Here is a 17,849-nt window from a genome sequence, read left to right as displayed (position 1 = left end):
TTCATGGAGGCAACTTGAAGTGCAGTGTCTGTATGTTGTGCCTAGAGGCTCAGCAACGGTGTCAAGTAGGACTGAGACTGGGACTAATGGTCTCCCAAAGAAGCTGGCTTTTTTCTCTCCTTTTTGCTCCTAAGTTGTCACAGAAGCAGGGGTTGGCAATGCCTATTCCCTACTTTTTCATTGCTGACATGTTGCACATTTCAGGCAGAAAGCCCTCCCTAGTTGTCTGAATGGGACTGTGCACCAGCTCTTGCTGTGCTAGAAGACTTGGCACTGGGGGTGTAGAGGCAGTTTGCAGCAGCCTGAGCGAAACACTTCCCACCAGCAGCATCTGTGGAGACAGAAACAGTAACCGCATTAGATTCATTAAGATCTAAAGAAACGCAATAACTGGACCCTAATTAGCTACCTACACCCTAATGTTAAACATGGTAAGTTTACAAATGGATGCCTAGGAGACACGCACTTATTTGCAAGTTTATTGGGCTCTGGACCTCTTACATCAGGCACCAGTGACGTCACATTAAATTAGCTAACCATTAGTTAATGCCAGGGAACCTTGTCAGGGAACAGAACATGATTGCCCGTACTATTAAAATGTTAGAAAGGTCCTGGAATGGCTTGGAGTTTTCCATGGCTCCCTCCCAAAAAATTCCCAGGCAGCTTGGGATTTAACACAAGCAAGAGACAATTCTTCACAGGCCATTTTGGATGTAGCCATATTATTTTGTAGTATAAAACAGTGTGGATATAGGCCGTTCCATACCAGTTGTCTTCAGGGCCAAAGAATGGTCCCAAGCATATTTAAACTACTAGTACAGACAAACTGTAAGTGTGTGGGAGCCGAGAAAAAATTGCACAGTCCCTGGTCAGCCCTAATGATGTTTGCAATTTTGGGGCCAACTGGTTAAAGTGTGGGAGAAGAAGAAAATAACAAGCATAATGAACTAAGGATCTGGCCTATCATCATTGCATAAGAAATCTTACACTGTCAGTGTTTCTCCACTATGCCTCTCTGCAGGCTGGTCTGATTTGTGAGTGGATTAAGACTTTCATTTGGCTTCAGGTGTCCCTGTAGAAAACAGAGCAGGTATCTGAGACATATAATGACATACTGGATGTGTTTATTTCAATGGAGCAGATTGAGACATACAAGGACATGCTGTGTGTGTTTACTATCGAGTATCTTTGGAGGAGACGAAAGTGCTATGGAGAACAAGATGATAGAAGAATGAGCCATCTATGTGGGGCTGCTTGGTCCTGATAATATGGCTTTCACTGAATTGGCGGACATTTGTGACTTAGGTAGAGCTAAGGCAACTGTCATTTTTCTTGTTCCCAGGTGTGAGTTCCCACTCACTACAGCAGAGTAAGCTCCTGCAGCAGTGTACACTTTAAAGCTTGGTTCCTTCCCAGAAGCTTGTGTATGAACAATTTCAGACAGGTCCTTTGACACCTGCAGGACAGTTGTACGGGCTGGGCTGTAGGTTCTTCTGATGTGACCTGGCAGGCGGACACTTCTCCAGCATCCTAACCACCCTCACTGTACTCAGTATGACATCAGCACTGGGGTCAGGAGGTGGGGCAGGAGCAAGGGAGATTAGAGTGACGCCCCCACCAAAGGGACCACAGATCACCTGACTACAGAGCATAGCCACCTCTCTGTGTAGGGCTCCTACAAACCTTCATGACATAACCTGTCCTGACGGTTCTAACCCAACTGCACAAGTATACTGTCTTTGGCTTCTTAAATTTGAAACAGTTCTGCTCTGTGTTGTGGTGGATGCTGGCCTGGGCCAGCTCTGTTGCTAGGTTAATGGGAAATTTTCCAGCTGCAAAATTATGAATATGTGCTTCTTGTTCACAAGCTCCTTGATTCCTTTTGCACCTCATGCTGCTCCATTCTGAGCATCTGGCCTGGTGACAGAGCAACTAGCCAACAAATGAGGATGCCAAGGGTGTTATATCTCAGTGCTGAGGAATGTCGGCTATACACTGTGGGGCATGCTAGGCATCTTCTAAGATGCCTTTGTAGAGCTGCAGAGGTGTCAGGTTGTGTTCAGTCTGGTGAGGCTGAGTCCATGCTACTTGCAAGGACAGAGAGAGTAGGTACAGAAGTGAATCAGAGCGTAGTCTGTGTGTGTACATCAAAATGCAATAGTACTGTTTACAGCAATTGGAAAAAGTGGATGCTACACAATAAAATGTTTATTTGAACCAAAATAGACAAAGATACTAAAATATGCATGATTTTGGCCCTGCATCTCTGTACTGGATGTGAAATTGAGTAACAAGCCAACTCTTCTCATCTCTGTAGATCAATCAATCTCTAGGGACATATTAAAGGGTTATATAAAAATGCCTATGATTCAATTTCACTTTATTCAATTACATTCCATTAAATTACTTATTCTATTCTGTAAGAATACAATTTATAACCCCCATATTTGGTCATGCTGGAACCTTATGGCTTCTTCTTTGGAATACTTGAGAGATGAAAGTAACAAAAAGTCCAAGTATTCCTTAGAAAGATGCCACCTTAGAAAGATGTAAAAGATGTAGTGTGCTGGAAGAATTTTATCAAGCTTGTGCAGCTTATATCTGGATCCAAAGAAAAATGTGTTTTAATTAAATGCTAAAATACAGCTAAAATAGCACACATTAAAATGTTTTTCTTTTGAGTGTAGTGCTACACAGGACATAGAATGGAATGAAGAGAAACTTGTAACAGTTAGCTTTTGAAAACTTGATGCATTGAACTGTAAGTGCACAAAGTTGTACTAACAATTTAGCAATGCGTATAGTCTTTTCCAGTATTTTGGCAGTGCAGTTTATAGGTCAAAATACGTGCTTTCCCTACTTTTGCTCACATTTCAGGCAATGTGCGTCACTCAGAGACGTGCTGCATGGAATCTAAAGTTCAGTAGTTTTTGCTTTCAGTGGCATCTCATCTGATAACTTAAATGGTCAGGAATTAAAAAAAAAATCTTTTTCTCTTCATTAAATGTTTTTTTTTTCAGTATTCCATTCACATTTGTAGTAAGGATTAAAAATAATAACAATAAAAAAAGTGCCAGAACTGCCAGTAAGCAATCACTTCATTACTGGGAGTGGTCATCGCTACAAAGCTGATGATTTGCAGTGGTGCCACACACTGCAGCGGTGAAGAGAAAGGCTTTTTCTGTCCCTTCTGTGCTCAGGCTCTCCCCAGCAGATCTATGGACCTGTGTCTCTTTTGCAGGCTACGTACAATAGAAATTTCCATTCCCCTGCAGCCTCGCATACTCCCGTTTAATTCTTCATCAGTTCCTCAGATCCTCTTGGTTTTGATAGATGAGCCCCGCATTCCTGCTGAGCTGTCTGGCTTGGAGGAATATTTGAAGAGTAAAACAAATGAATGAAAAAGGTAAGTGATGGCACTGGTCCTTGAAAGTAGCTACCAAACCAAACAGGTTTTGATAACTAATTTTTGCATAGTGAAGGTTTGTTACTTTACATAGTGGAGCTACTTAATTTCTTTAATGCAAGCCTCTTTTTACAGATTCCTTTCAAAATTTGACAGAACAAGTATGCAAAACAATTTGTTGAGACAGTGGATAATTAGAGTTACTGAAAGATGCATGAAGGAAACATTTCTGAAAGTTCTCTGAAAATGTTAATACACCCATTACAAAATGCTACCCAGGGAAGTTCAGTCTTCTCGTGGAGACTCATACTGTCAAATTAAGACACAATTCCCTTCAAATAAGAGTGATTCATACTTTCTGTACAAAATCTGATTGAAATGTTAATAGCGGGTGGACAATAAGACTGGGCAATGAAAAAGTGCAAAATCTGCTCTTCCAGAAGCTTGGGAGGAAGCAATACTCTACCCTCACGTGCCAAAAACGTACCTTTTTGCATATGCATGTGGAAAGATGCTTTAACTGAAATTGTTCATATCTCTCCAAACATTAATGTCAGCGTACCCATACAATCATTCAAAGGACACAGCCATAAAGCAATACTGTACAATTTCCAATGCCACGCTACTCTTCTACAAGGTGAAATAACAAGGAGAAGTAAAAAAAAAGTCACAAAAATGCATGGAAGAAAACACCCAAAATAAATCCCCCAAAAAGATTAGCATCATGCTCAAAGATATTCCAAGGACTGAAAGAGTAGCTAAGTTTATTAGATAAACATTGTCTAGTGAATAATTAACAGGTCAGCTTCAAGGTGAAGATCAATATAGACTGTTCTTTTGTTTCTGTTGTTGTGACTGAGATGTTTTAATGTCTAAAAAAGCATTATACCAGGTAATCCTGGCAGGTTTAGGTGGGAGATTTATTTATTTAATGCATCATATTGATTTCATTTCTAGATTTAAGTTATACTTTTGATAAGTATCCATGATTCATGGGATGACATATAATACGGTGTTTCATCCATTTTATAGTTATGCATACACAAATGTTAAATGAACACTGTTGTTAAGGTCACAATACTAGCCAGTCAAAAGGCTGAAAATGTTCCTTCTGTAAATACATTTTTATAAAATCGGGGATTATGTACTATTTATTTCATAGGGCCCCTGCCTCTTTTGGCATGAAGCATAGATAGGAACGGAACTTGTTAAGTTAAAGAGATTATAGAGTGCATTCAGAAGGATTTCTTCCATGTTTGTGACAGAAGTTGAGTAGTGAATGCAGCAAAGGCTTCCAGGGAGAAAAGAACAGGTCAGTGGTTAAGGCAATTGAATGCTGTCTTGAAAGCTGAATTATAAGCTTGCCCCTGAGTTTGTAATTGATGCTATGCAAGTTACTTACATTTATCATAGGTGGCCACTAACCAATTTTTTCAATGGCTAATGAGAATCTGATTTATCAATGTGCTGACTACTTAAATCTGGATCTGAAGTGAATGAGAGCTATATGTGGGTAAATGAAGTGTGACATAGTGCTAAATAGTTACAAAAAAATAAAGTCCTAGACTGCTCTCATATGAGACACCTAAGCTTTGTGGATTCTTTTATCTTAGCTCCTTTGGATCTCAGAATTCCCACTTGTTAACTGAAGATAATAGCATGCCTTGGTTTTGTAGCAATGCTTGAAAATAAATAAGCTAGTATTTTAGAAGCACTCTGTCAAAATAACCATAGAAGAAAAAACACTGGCGAAATCTGTAGTTCTGTATTCAGAGCATTACTTGAACAAAATACAATAGGTAGGACATAATTCCAGATCGAGTGGGAGAAACGGTGGAAAACTTCTCATTAAATAAGTACTTTCTATTCCAGTGTAATGCATGAAACAGGGCTCCAGAAAAAAAATGGTAAATAACCAGGTACACTAAATGATATAGTAAAATAATACGCATGCAGCTGTGAAGCAATTTGAAGTTTCACAGACCTGGTGTTCCCCAGCTCCTGAGTGTTCTGGCATGGCTCCAATGTGGATGGATATTCATGCAGATCGCAAGAGAACCCCTTATGTCTGCTTACTTGCCAAATACAATGCCTAGACCATGGGCATGTTAGAGCCTAAACAGTTTTCTGACAAAGTAATGGCCTTGACAAAGTTCTGAGTAGATTAAAACAGGATCTTAAAGATGAAAGAGAATGGCAGTACAATAAATGATAATGTTACTAGCACTGTCTAGGACATAGTGCTATCACCACAAATGCCCACCCTCATGGCCCAAGAGAAGCACTTCCTACGTCTCTCTGGGGAGAAGCTTCCCTTCTTTCCGGAATGGATCTGACAATTCAGCAGAGTGTCCAGAGGGCATTTACGGTGGCAAAAGCAAATGGGTGGTGCAGAAGTTTATTGCCCAAAAATAGAACAAGCCTCAAAATGGAAATTCATTATTAAGACAGAAAAGAGGTGACTGATACAATGAGCTAATAGTTCAGTTACATTTAGGTATCCATAACCAAGGAGCTGTAACAGTGGGTAGGTACGTACGCTGTGAATGGGGTATAAAAAAATATGTGAAATTTTCTACTCTTACAGTGCTTTTTTACACAACAAGATAAACATACGGGGTAACTGGTGCTAATGTTTGGTACCAACCCAGCTGCAAAGTATTTTCTGTCTCAATCTTGTGGATTTGACAAAGGTCAAAGGTCAGGAAAGACCACCATGTTGACAAGACTGACAGCAGGTCAATAAAAAGGCCCAGGAAAATACACTATGCTTATCTGTTACAACTGCCATATAAGTATTATTTTACAGGCATTTTCCCTGCAGTACGCTTTACATCCTTACAAATATGCTAGGAGATATTATGAACTATGTCCTTATCATTTGAGCTAGGACGCACTACTCAAGGAATCAGATACGTCGCAGTAACACGGTACTGCACACCACATATGGCCGTGCTCTTACCCACAACTCCTGCTGTGAAAAACGATGACAAAACACTTCCTTGTGGAGCAGGAGCAATTCAAATAGCCAAAATTTTTTGTTACTTTTTCTGTTGATAACTCTGAGAGGTGAGGTAACACATTGTAGGACAAGTTTTGCCATGAGATAGGATTATGACAACTTAGAGAGAGTTGTGCATTTATGTATGGGAAGAAAAAACTTATTTGGTGATCTGGGACTTCGTATTAGCTTTACGAAGACTTTAGATTATCACAGGATTCACTTGTTACCACGACAGTGGAAAGCATTCCTTTGACTTCACTTTCTCTAGTGTATGTGCACAGTACTGTGCATATTCATAAACAAAATAAAAATCTCTGCTGAAACAGGTACCTGCCTGCTTCATCCCCCTCTTCCTCTTCCCCACCGGGGAGAGAATAACGAACGCAGCAGCTGTTAGTCCCCGCTTAAGGCACTCAAGAAAAGTGCTCAGAGATGACACCCGAGAAGAGGGACCGAGGGGACCAGGACGGGGACCCGGGGGCGCCGCGGGCTGTCCCGGCCCGGGCCGGGGCTGGGCGACAGGGTGCCGGGGGCTGGCTCCCTCCCGTCCCGCCCCACCGCCCCCGGGGCGGGCCGCCCGCCGCTGCGGCCCATATAGGGGCGGCCCGGGGTGCTGGCGGCACTCGCTGGGGAGGGGAGCACGGTCCTGTTCCTCCCTCCTGACGGCTGCTTTCCCTGGGCCGCGCAGGTGAGTTGCCGGGGCTGGGCAGGAACCGGGGGGCGGCCGCCGCCGGGGACTGCGGGCCGCTCTCCTCCGCCGGGCGCGGCTCTCCACGGCAAAGCGCGTTGTTTCCCCTGCAGGCTCCGCCCGGAGAGAGGCAGTTTCGCCGTCGCGCCGCTGCCATGGCTTCAGTACCCTCCGCCGGCTGCCTCCTGGCCAAGAACCAGTACTACAGAAGTAAGTGCTCAGGGGGGTCGGGAGGTGCCCGCACCCGGCCGGGGGGGCTCCTCTGGAGGAGGGAGGCTGAGCCCCCCAAGCCTCTCCCGAGGAGATGTCCGGATTGTTGCCGCTCTGGAAGAGTCAGAAAGTGTTTCAGGGGATGTCTGGATGAGCTGGAAGCAAAAGGGTGTCTTTGCCTGGTAGTTTTTAGTTGCTTGGAGAGTTTTTTGTTATATTAAGGAACTTCAGTTTTAATGAGCATCTGCTTCTGGTTATTCATCTACTTTTTTCCCCTATTTAGAATTGTTTATTAGGGATATGTAATACTTTTTTTTAATTATAAAACATGACATAGAAAAAGCGTTAGCCCAGAAAGTCCTGGCTTCTAGCTGTACTTCATGTACAGCTGTACAGTGGGATCGAGTGCACCCTCAGCAAGCTTGCAGATGACACCAAGCTGAGTGGTGCGGTCAATGTGCCAGAGGGATGGGATGCCATCCAGAGGGACCTGGACAAGCTCAAGAAGTGGGCCAATGTGAACTTCATGAGGTTTAACAAGGCCAAGTGCAGGGGCCTGCACCTGGGTCAGGGCAACCCCCAGTATCAATACAGGCTGGGGGATGAAGGGATTGAGAGCAGCCCTGACGAGAAGGACTTGGGGGTACTGGTGGATGAAAAGCTGGATGTGAGCCAGCAATGTGTGCTCGCAGCCCAGAAGGCCAATCGTATCCTGGGCTGCATCAAAAGAAGCGTGGCCAGCAGGGCGAGGGAGGGGATTCTGCCCGTCTACTCTGCTCTGGTGAGACCCCACCTGGAGTACTGCGTCCAGCTCTGGAGCCCTCAGCCTAAGAAGGACACAGACCTGTTGGAGTGGGTCCAGAAGAGGACCACAAAAATGATCAGGGGGATGGAACACCTCTCCTATGAAGAAAAACTGAGAGAGTTGGGGTTGTTCAGCCTAGAGAAGAAAAGGCTTCAGGGAGACCTTATTGCAGCCTATCAGTACTTAAAGGGGGCTTATAAAAAAGACGGCAGCAAACTTTTTAGCAGGGCCTGTTGCGACAGGACAAGGGGGAATGGCTTTCAACTACAGGGGGGTAGATTTAGACTAGATAGAAGGAAGAAATTTTTTAAGCTGAGGGTGGTGAAGCACTGGCACAGGTTGCCCAGAGAGGTGGTGGATGCCCCATCCCTGGAAACATTCCAGGTCAGGTTGGACGGGGCTCTGAGCAACCTGATCTAGTTGAAGATGTCCCTGCCCACGGCAGGGGGGTTGGACTAGATGACCTTTAGAGGTTCCTTCCAACCCAAACTGTTCTATGATTCATATTTACTTTGCAGGCTTAGACAGAACACAAGTCATGTTTTTGTTTCTAAATATGTGAAATAGTCACTGGTTTGAGAGTGTGCCTGGTGTATTAGGATCCCTCTGTACAGGATGGACACTGCAGTGAGAGTATAGGATTTAGTTGTATCACAATGAAAAGTAGAGCGATCAGGTTGTTTTGGACTTGAATATTCAAGCATAGACTCATTTGTCTTGATAGCAATGTGTACATGGTCATAAGATTTGTCACTATTTCAGTGAAAGTTATGCAAACGGATCTCTGCTTTTAAGTGAAGAGTAAGTAGATTGAGAGATCAACTTAAATAAAAGTAGTAGAATGGTGTATAAAATATAGAAGTTATACTTTGTAGCTAAGTAAACTTATCTTTTAGATTGCTTCCTCCAAGATAGCAGGTTTGAAATTCTTGGCACAGAAATAGTGTACTCTCTCAAAGCATTTTATTCATTATGTGTGTCTCTGTTTTCCATGAACAGCAAGACAGAACTCGGAATCCAGTGTTTCTTCCAGCTCCTCCTGTTGTTCGGATGCTGTGAACATTGCAGACCAGGACAAAGCATTTCATGGTATTGCTCCTTTCTTTCAAACACTCTTCTGGTTCTGTCCGTTTGTTATTCAGCCAGCGTCTAATGGTGTGGGCTCTTTCTCCTTTTGCAGGGTTACCTGAATTAATTGATAAATGTTGGTGGATAAAAAGCTTTTTCCATAGTGAACCATCTCCACCAACTGTTGGCAGAAAAACACTATCAGCAAGCAGGTGAGTCCTGTTTTTCCAATGATGGGGATAACTTACTCATTCCATTTTCCTTTTGGTGAAAGTGTTACTAAACAAGTCATAATCAGCTAAAACAATCTGGGGGGTGCAATGCTATTTTGATGACTTAAATAAAAGATACTACAAGTGTACGGCTATAGAAGCTTCCCATGTTTTCATTTTAATAAAGGAACTCGTGCTACTTCACATTAAGCAGGTGCTAGTGACTATTACTGTTCTACATTTATAGTGATATTTATTTAATCCTCTACCTATAGCACTTGCACATGCATTTATGCAGTTTACCCATTTTACTTGATGTTAAGAATCTGATATGAATGCATTCAAAAATACAGATAAATAGGCAGATAAATATCTCTGAGGAGAATATAATTATAATTCTACTCATAACCTTTTTATGTATATTTCTGCAGTGCCAACAGTTGAATAGGACAGCATGCTGACTTCACTGACTGAGATGCTACGTACAGACTTGTTTTTCCAAGAGGCTTGGGATCTTCCTAATGTCTGGGTTCAGCTGCAAGAAGAAAACAAAACCTTTAGGAGAGTGGAAAAGTGTGTTTTCAAAATATTTGTCAGTAGCTTAAATGATATTGCTTAATGGACGTGTCCATGGCCTACCTTGTTCATTAGAGTTGCTATAACTTGAGATGTCTCTCTAATGGAAGTTACCTGGATTAAATATGCTGGTGACTTACTTAGATAGTTAGAGAAAAATGGCAGTAAAAGTAAGATATTGTAGGTTTAGGAGAAACGTGTATTGAATGACTTTGCAATAGGTGATACTGTTGAGTTTTACCTTTAAGATACCAGCTCTATAGGCAGTCACACTGATGTAAACAAGATTCAGACATATAGTCCAGAGTAGGACTGCTCTATGGTACATGTTTTCTATCAAGTATTTGTGTACCAGTTTCAGGGAGTAAGTTTACAAGAATGCTTGTTAATAGCTTTGCTTTTAGAAAGCCTAATTACATGAAGAAACAGTAATTAGTTTGGTCTCTGTTTGAGCAGGGTGCATAGATCCCAACCTCAAATACCCAGGTACAACTTTCATTTATGTCTACACTTGTTGGTATTTGAGGACAGAATAGAAGAGAGACAAGAAACCAGTAATCCTAATGGACACTGACATCTTCCAAGTAGAAGAGCAGCCTTAGTCATAGTTGATATTCCTAGCTCTGTTTTAGATTACTCTCACCTGCTTTGCTGTAGCTTAAAGAGCTACTTGTTCCCAAGTGACTAATCCTGTCAATATTCACTGCTGTCTGTCAGCTTAGTTATGTGCTATGTCTGGCAAAGTGTTTGACTCAAAGTAGTCAGCTTAATGTTATTAACCAAGTGTACCTTTGTCATGATTTGTGCTCTTGAAAGATACTGTAACATAGCTTCACTTGGTCTTCAGCATTGCAAAGCAGCACACCAGATTGTTTATTCTATCGGGTATGACTGAAATGCATCAGAGGTCATAGAAAATAACAAGTATTTGGCTGGATGATATAATTTCTGTAAATTATATACAACTTTTTGATGTGCTATCCCTAAACCTACCTGACCTTTGTCCATCGCTGGATGAACTAGCAATAGCAAACATTAATGTAGCCAACACTTTTCATTATAGGTTAATGGTTGTCATGGTTATGCATAACTCCAAAGTGTATCAAGTGACTACTTCAGGAAGCTTGCAGTTTTGGTGGAGACAATAAATGTGTGGCACATGACAATAGAAAAGAACACAATTCTGAAAACAGTTTCAGGAATCTTTAAATTGACTTGTTATGTATCTTACTTTACTGCTATTGTGTAGTTTCATCTTTGTCCTTTCTCTAAGTGTACAGAATGAACTATTTTTTATACTAAGATTTTTTTTTATTAATAAAGATATAATCAGTATTTGGGCTGACTTATTTTTGGCATCCAAAGACAAACTGGTGTTCAGTGTTGCTTGTGGTGTGGTTGGTGGGTGGCTTTTGGGTTTTTTGGGATCTGTGAGGTTTTTATGTGAAGTATTAGTAAAATTTAAAATTCTCACAGAAGTCTTTGTGGTGTCTGTGTGTGTGTCGCATTCTTCCTTTAGTCACTTTAAAGTCTGATGTGAGGTGAAAAATGAATGGTGGAATGCAAGCTGGGAAAAAGACCCTAACACCTTTTTCTATAACATCATGTTGTAAAGGAAGGAAAAAAGACAGACTTGCTAGTTGCAAGAAGGTGATTGTGTCTCTTTTTGAAGATGCTTGAAGCCATGGAAGAAAGAAATGCTGTAGCTCTTTATTGTACATGAGAAATACAGGATTCAGAAACGCTGTGGAAAAGTACAGTGATAAGCTTCCATATTGCTTGCTGAGCTTAAGCTGCTTCTGTCCTTACATAGTCAGAAAGTGGGGTGCAGCACATGCTGAAAGAGCTGATAAGCTGTTAAAAACCAAAACACTTATTTTTTTTCAGGGGGAAAGGCTGGAAGAACAAGTGGAGGGGGACTGTATATTGTTTGCATTCATCTGCTTAGGCTCTATGAACTACTTGTTTTTGTAATGGCATCATGGCGATAGAAAACTCTGTTCCGGAGAGATGCCCTCACCCCATCCCCATCATCTTTTACTGTGATCAGCTCAGCATTGGAGCGGCACCACCGCCAACTCACAGTTATTTGTGCCAGTTCTTCAAACTATAGTTATCCTGCAATGAATCAACTCTATTAAATAACATCGAATGTTGCTATGACAAACTCCTGAGAGGATATGGGTAAATGGGACATTAAAGTGCTTGCTATCAAAGAGCTGCATTTTGTTACATCATGGTAATAAGGAAACATCAATTTTCTTGAATTAAATGTCAATATAATGTAACTTTGTGGGGGGAAAAAGCCAAAATTAAATGTTTTAAAGAGAAGCCTAGAGAAATATGAAGGGAAAACTGTATTGTCCAGCTTAAATGCAGCTTAGAATAAGAAAAACAGGAAAATAATGTGATTTTAATACCTATCTGGGTAAGACGGGTGCAAATGTTTGATAAAGATTAATTGTAGTAGAAAAAAATATTTTTTTTCCTGTTAGAAGGGCTATAGGTAGAGATTTATTTTGATGAAGTTAAGCTGTATATTGTTATCCATCTGGAAAAAAATAAGTATCATAAACAGGACTTGTGCCAGCATGTAAGTACTAAGTTAGATTCAGCTACCGTCACCAAGTTAGGAAGAGAGAGACGGACTTGAAAACGACTTTATTTTGCTCTAATGCACGTATAGCAGTGATATTCAGTAATGGGCTTCCATTTCTTTCCTAAAAGGAAAACCTAAGTCATAGTCTACTGGTCCTAGTAGTACCCCATTTTAGGAGTCAAAATAAAAGAGAAATCCTGTATCGTTTCTTTTGGTTCAAGAAGGATGAAATCTTCCTGTTGAGCACATTTAGAGAGAGAAATTCATTACCATGAAGTCATTTTTTTCCCATTTGCTGTGGTTTGGAAGAAATACCATAAAATTGCATTTCTTTCCAAGGATTTTCTTGCCTGTATGTGAGGTAAGCAATACTACCTATTGTGGATGGACAATAGTAAGGATTAACTGTAAAGACTATAGCTATTGCTATGAAATGGGATTTTTTTTTTTGTATGCTAGCCTTTTCTGCAGAAGCAAGAGTGATACATGAACCCATTTAAGAAACAGGTTTTCAATATAAGAACAAAGAGCAAATCAAACTCAATTTGAGTTGTTAGGAATAAGTAATTTTTTTTCCTAATATGTGCAGTGATTAAGACTCCCATAAACAATGTGCTTTAGCATTCCTTTGTAACTTCTTTGGAAGGGTAATTTCTGTTTGTGATATTACAACATTCTGATATTTTAAAATATGTGCAAATCCCTCTTTTTTTTTTAATGATTTAACTAATCATGCATTATTTCTTCTTGAAAGCAGACTCTTTCTTATTGTCACTTCTCAACTCTTCTGCAAAGGAAAACCCAAGCAGGGTTCATTCAGCCATTTCTACCAGGATTAATGTTTGCAAAACATTTCTCAGATTATAGCACTTACAGCTGGTGACTGAAAATTTTGACCATGACCATGTTCGGCGTCCTGGCTGACTTCAGTGATGGAGGGATTCTGTCAGATTTCTCTTGTCATGCACTTCGTCATATGCCATTTTAAGCTGTTCTGGTAGTAGCAGATGTGAACTATACTGTATGTAATCACTGGAAGATAGGTCTTTGTAATAGAAAGAGGCTATTGCTAATAGGGAAGAGAATCAGATCAGTATATTGGGAGGAAGTCAGGGGAAAAGCATCTTTTTTTCCTTTTTTCCACTTCTCTCTCTCTCAGAAACTGTAGAGAAAGAAATCACTGTTTCCCAATCCTATGCCGAAAAAGAAGATTCAGATCCCAGTTACAATACTCAATGGTATGTTCAGAGACACTCAATTGACTTTTTATCAAAAATAGAATTATAAAAGTGCTTGTAGTCATGATGATAGGACATGATCTGGACAGAGACATAATATTTTTATTAGATCAACTCATAACAGGAAAAAAAGGGCTTGTACACTCAAAAAGTTGTTGCTTTTCTTAGCTGTGTCAGCCACTACAGCTCCTGAAAACTTTGCCATCTTTAGCTTCAGTAAAATTAATTTTCACTTATACCCATAAAGCAGAACCCATAATCTCACTTGTTTAGTTGAGGTAGCAGTACTGGGTGCAAGATAAAAATGTTTTGTCAGTTTGTGAGGTGAACTGAGGCACAGCCTCTACCATAACAGAAGAGGACTGACAGGACTGGCTGGACGTCAGTCATCCTACTGGGATCATCTCCTGGACAGGCTCAGGCCAGGATGTCCAGGAGAAATGCATCAATACTGGGAATAACTTTTTAAAAAGACATTATTCAGGTTTTGTTTTGTTTTGTTTTTTGCTCTTGGTCTTTTTGCAATAAGTGAAAAACCATCTCATCCTGATTTTGAAGTAGTCAGTGATGGAGAGTCTGTAAAACACCCTAGTAAAATTTTCAATGGTTGATCACGCTCACCCTTAAAGATCTTCCCCATTGCTGCCAGCTTGAATTTCTCTGTGAACAGCAGTTCAGGGGTTAGTCAGGAATGCACGCCTCAAATAACAAGTAAAAAAGTTTTAAAATGCTGATTCTGCCTCCTCTTCAAGGATCTTGACAGTGATTTCCAAAGAGCTTGTATCATTTTGTTTAATTCCCAGCTACACCGACGTCAAGAAGTATTTCAGCACAATAGGAGCGGATCAATAGGTGGAAGCAGCTGAAGATATGTTTTTTGCTTCTGTGAGTCAAAGCTAAAAGCCAGGCTCTTAGAGTATATTTCCCCACTCTAGTTTATTTATTTCAGATTGGGTGAGGACATGCAAACTATTGCTAAGTAAGCCAAATGAGAAGGAAAAAGGTGATGGTGTGGTTTTGGGATGGCATAAAAATGTTGGCCAGTTTGAAATCTTGGCCCCTAAACCACATGGTTTAAGTTGATTCACTTGAAAATGGAATTTAATGAATAGATTCCTTAACATCTCAAATCATAATAGGTTTAAAGAGTTCTACCCATTGCAACTAGCTACTTGTATGAAATAACACACAAATTCTCATTTTTTTAAAATTTCATTTTAAAATAATTTGCAATCCTCTCTTTGATGACATGTATTGTGGAATTTTTTGTGTTTAATTCCATTGTCACATTATATATAGAGTAGCTTCTTCATCTCAAAAAATCCCACTTTAAATTTTGAATAAAATTTTGGAACCTATAACAGGTTCTTACAATAAACCTATTTTAGATATAATCTATCTTTCTAAGAACCTCTAAATTGCAAGTTTCACTGTCTCATAATAGTGCAGAATTGAAAAGATTATACTAGGGGTAAAATACACAATGAAATAAGTTCCTTTGAATAAGTATTTTCCCATCATATTTTAACCAGTTTAATTTAATGCTGTCATGACTCCAGCTCAGACCCACCGTACGTTTAAGTTCAGGTGATACCTAGAATTACTATTGAATCACACCGACAGGATGTGTTAGTGGCTAGACAATTTCTCCATGGCAGTAGCAGATTGAGTGAGGCTTGAATGTAAAAGGCAAGGTAAATGTACGTTGTATGTAGTAATCCCTTCACATTCTGTCACAATAAAATGATTGCCTACAAAATACACGATCAATTTGGGGAAAAAACCCAAAACACTCCACCAAAAAAACCCTCCCTGTTCTCATTCTGTGCTTTCCAGAAACATATTTTTCTAGGTGAAGCATTAGTTGCTTTGTATTTCTTTCTAATCTCATTGCAAAAGAATGACAAGCTGAAATGCATTAAGCAAACAGGTTGTTACTTTCACTACTTATTTTTCCTGGTTGTCATAATTATTGTCCTACATTAATCTTATGCCATTATTGCTTAATGTATTTAGTGAGGGAGCTGTTTGTTCTCTGTTTATCTATCACCACACTGTGAATGTAACAGGAGTGCTATCTGGAGGGGGCAGCTTTGTGGTATAAACACTTTTTAAACACCTACACACCGTTAAAACAGAGCTCCGGTGACTAAGCGGGTCAGCTCAGATCTTCTGAGATAAATGTGCGTAGACTGTAACTCTCTCATGTAAGGACTGATTTTTATTCTACATTTTTACAACATAGCATTGGATATTAATTTTGAAAGGCTTCAACTGCTAGGCATTATAATATTATATGAGGCCTTTATGACTAATTCTGAAAATGGATGTCCTTTCACTTCTTTTTGGACATTAAAACATCCACAGCATTTATTATATATTTTAAAGGAAGACTTGCCCTGAGTAAGTACTACACTTTATTGGCCAAAACATTCCTCAGCTGAGGACAGGCCTATTTCTGTACAATATCAGTCAAATACTATATCCTCCATATGTTTAACTTGCTCACACTCATAGCATTTAGTTCAGCCCCGAACAGGAAAGTCACTTGAGATTTATTTAAACTGAAGGCCATTCTTCAATGTCACCTAATGCTGAAATCCACTGAGATCGAAAGTGCTTTTCATAATAAATAAATGTAAATTCATTGGTGGTTGTTGTGGTTTAATCTCAGTCGGCAACTAAGCACCATGCAGCCGCTCGCTCACTCCCCCCCCACCCGGTGGGATGGGGGAGAGAATTGGAAGAGCACAAGTGAGAAAAACTCGTGGGTTGAGAGAAAAACAGTTTAATAATTGAAATAAAATGATGATGATAATAATAATAATAATAATAATAATAATAATAATAATACACAAAGCAAGTGATGCACAGTACAATTGCTCACCACCTGCCGACCGATGCCCAGCCAGTCCCCGAGCAGCGGCCCCCCCGGCCAGCTTTCCCCAGTTTATGTACTGAGCATGACGTCACATGGTATGGAATGTCCCTTTGGCCAGTTTGGCTGTGTCCCCTCCCAGCTTCTTGTGCACCTCCAGCCTTCTCGGTAGAGCATGGAAAACTGAAAAGTCCTTGACTAGTGTAAGCATTACCTAGCAACAACTAAAACATCGGTGTGTTATCAACATTGTTCTCATCCTAAATCCAAAACACTGTACCAGCTACTAGGAAGGAAATTAACTCTATCCCTGCTGAAACCAGGACAGTGGTGGATTTGAAGTATAAAAATAAAAAGGTCACAAAGTGAGCAGTTGTGATACTCATTCCCACCTACCTAAAATCCTAATGATAAATATATATAGAAATCGCTATGGCTCAAAGCATCACAGAGATGAAGTTTACGTCAATGCTCATTCACTCACTCTCCTCTCCCCCAGTTGCCCTCTGCACTAATTTAAAAAACCCCAAACAATCTTTTAGCACCTACACAAGAATAATACAGAAATTATATAGAAAGGACAGCCAGGGCAAACAGCAGTCCCTTTAATCCTTGAATGGGTCAGCCTATCTCCGGACATATATGTTTCCATCTCTGGTTAAAAGAAAAAAAAGTATTTTGTTGTGGCCAAGAAATAAACTAGACCATATCAGAAGCTCAGAAAGACCAGGCACTGGTATCATTTATATTGAGCCAACCCTCAAGTAAGGAAAATGGATTGAAAGAATCCACAGCCTCACTGTAAAACACAATCTTTTACCTCAATAAAACCTTGACTTTTTGGCTGAAAAATATAAAAAAATAACATCCCTGAAATATGTTGACAGGATATGTTCCTGTGATGGCTAGTGGGAGTTTTGTCTAAGACATCTTTTATGGGCTGGTCTTCTCAGGAATTGCTTCCATTGTTTCCCCCCCCCCAGTTTTATGTACATGTTCCATTAAAGTGGATTAAGTCTTTATTTGGAACACGGTGATGGGCTGCAGCCAAGCAAAAACTCCTTGAGACGTACCCCAGGTGTGTATTCAATTCAAAATGTTGTGAATTTTGGGGCAAACATAATTCTTTAAAAATCTGTAGTACTTCAGTGAAAGAACAGAAAAA

General features: G+C 40.2%; 1 protein-coding gene across 1 annotated transcript; it reads left to right on the top strand.

Moving 5' to 3' along the window:
- The first annotated feature begins 7,030 nt into the window (after positions 1-7,030).
- On the top strand, positions 7,031-11,447 carry PPDPFL (pancreatic progenitor cell differentiation and proliferation factor like). The gene is made up of 5 exons (XM_076329730.1): positions 7,031-7,098; positions 7,212-7,308; positions 9,113-9,202; positions 9,294-9,393; positions 9,825-11,447. Exons 2-5 carry the CDS (start codon positions 7,254-7,256, stop codon positions 9,835-9,837), a joined length of 258 nt encoding a protein of 85 aa, XP_076185845.1. The 5' UTR covers positions 7,031-7,098; positions 7,212-7,253; the 3' UTR covers positions 9,838-11,447.
- Positions 11,448-17,849: the final 6,402 nt, after the last annotated feature.

The sequence above is a fragment of the Aptenodytes patagonicus genome, chromosome 2 (assembly GCF_965638725.1).
Source record: "Aptenodytes patagonicus chromosome 2, bAptPat1.pri.cur, whole genome shotgun sequence".
NCBI lineage: Eukaryota > Metazoa > Chordata > Aves > Sphenisciformes > Spheniscidae > Aptenodytes > Aptenodytes patagonicus.
The sequence above is the reverse complement of the archived record's forward strand: the minus strand, read 5'-3'. Positions and strand labels throughout refer to the sequence as shown.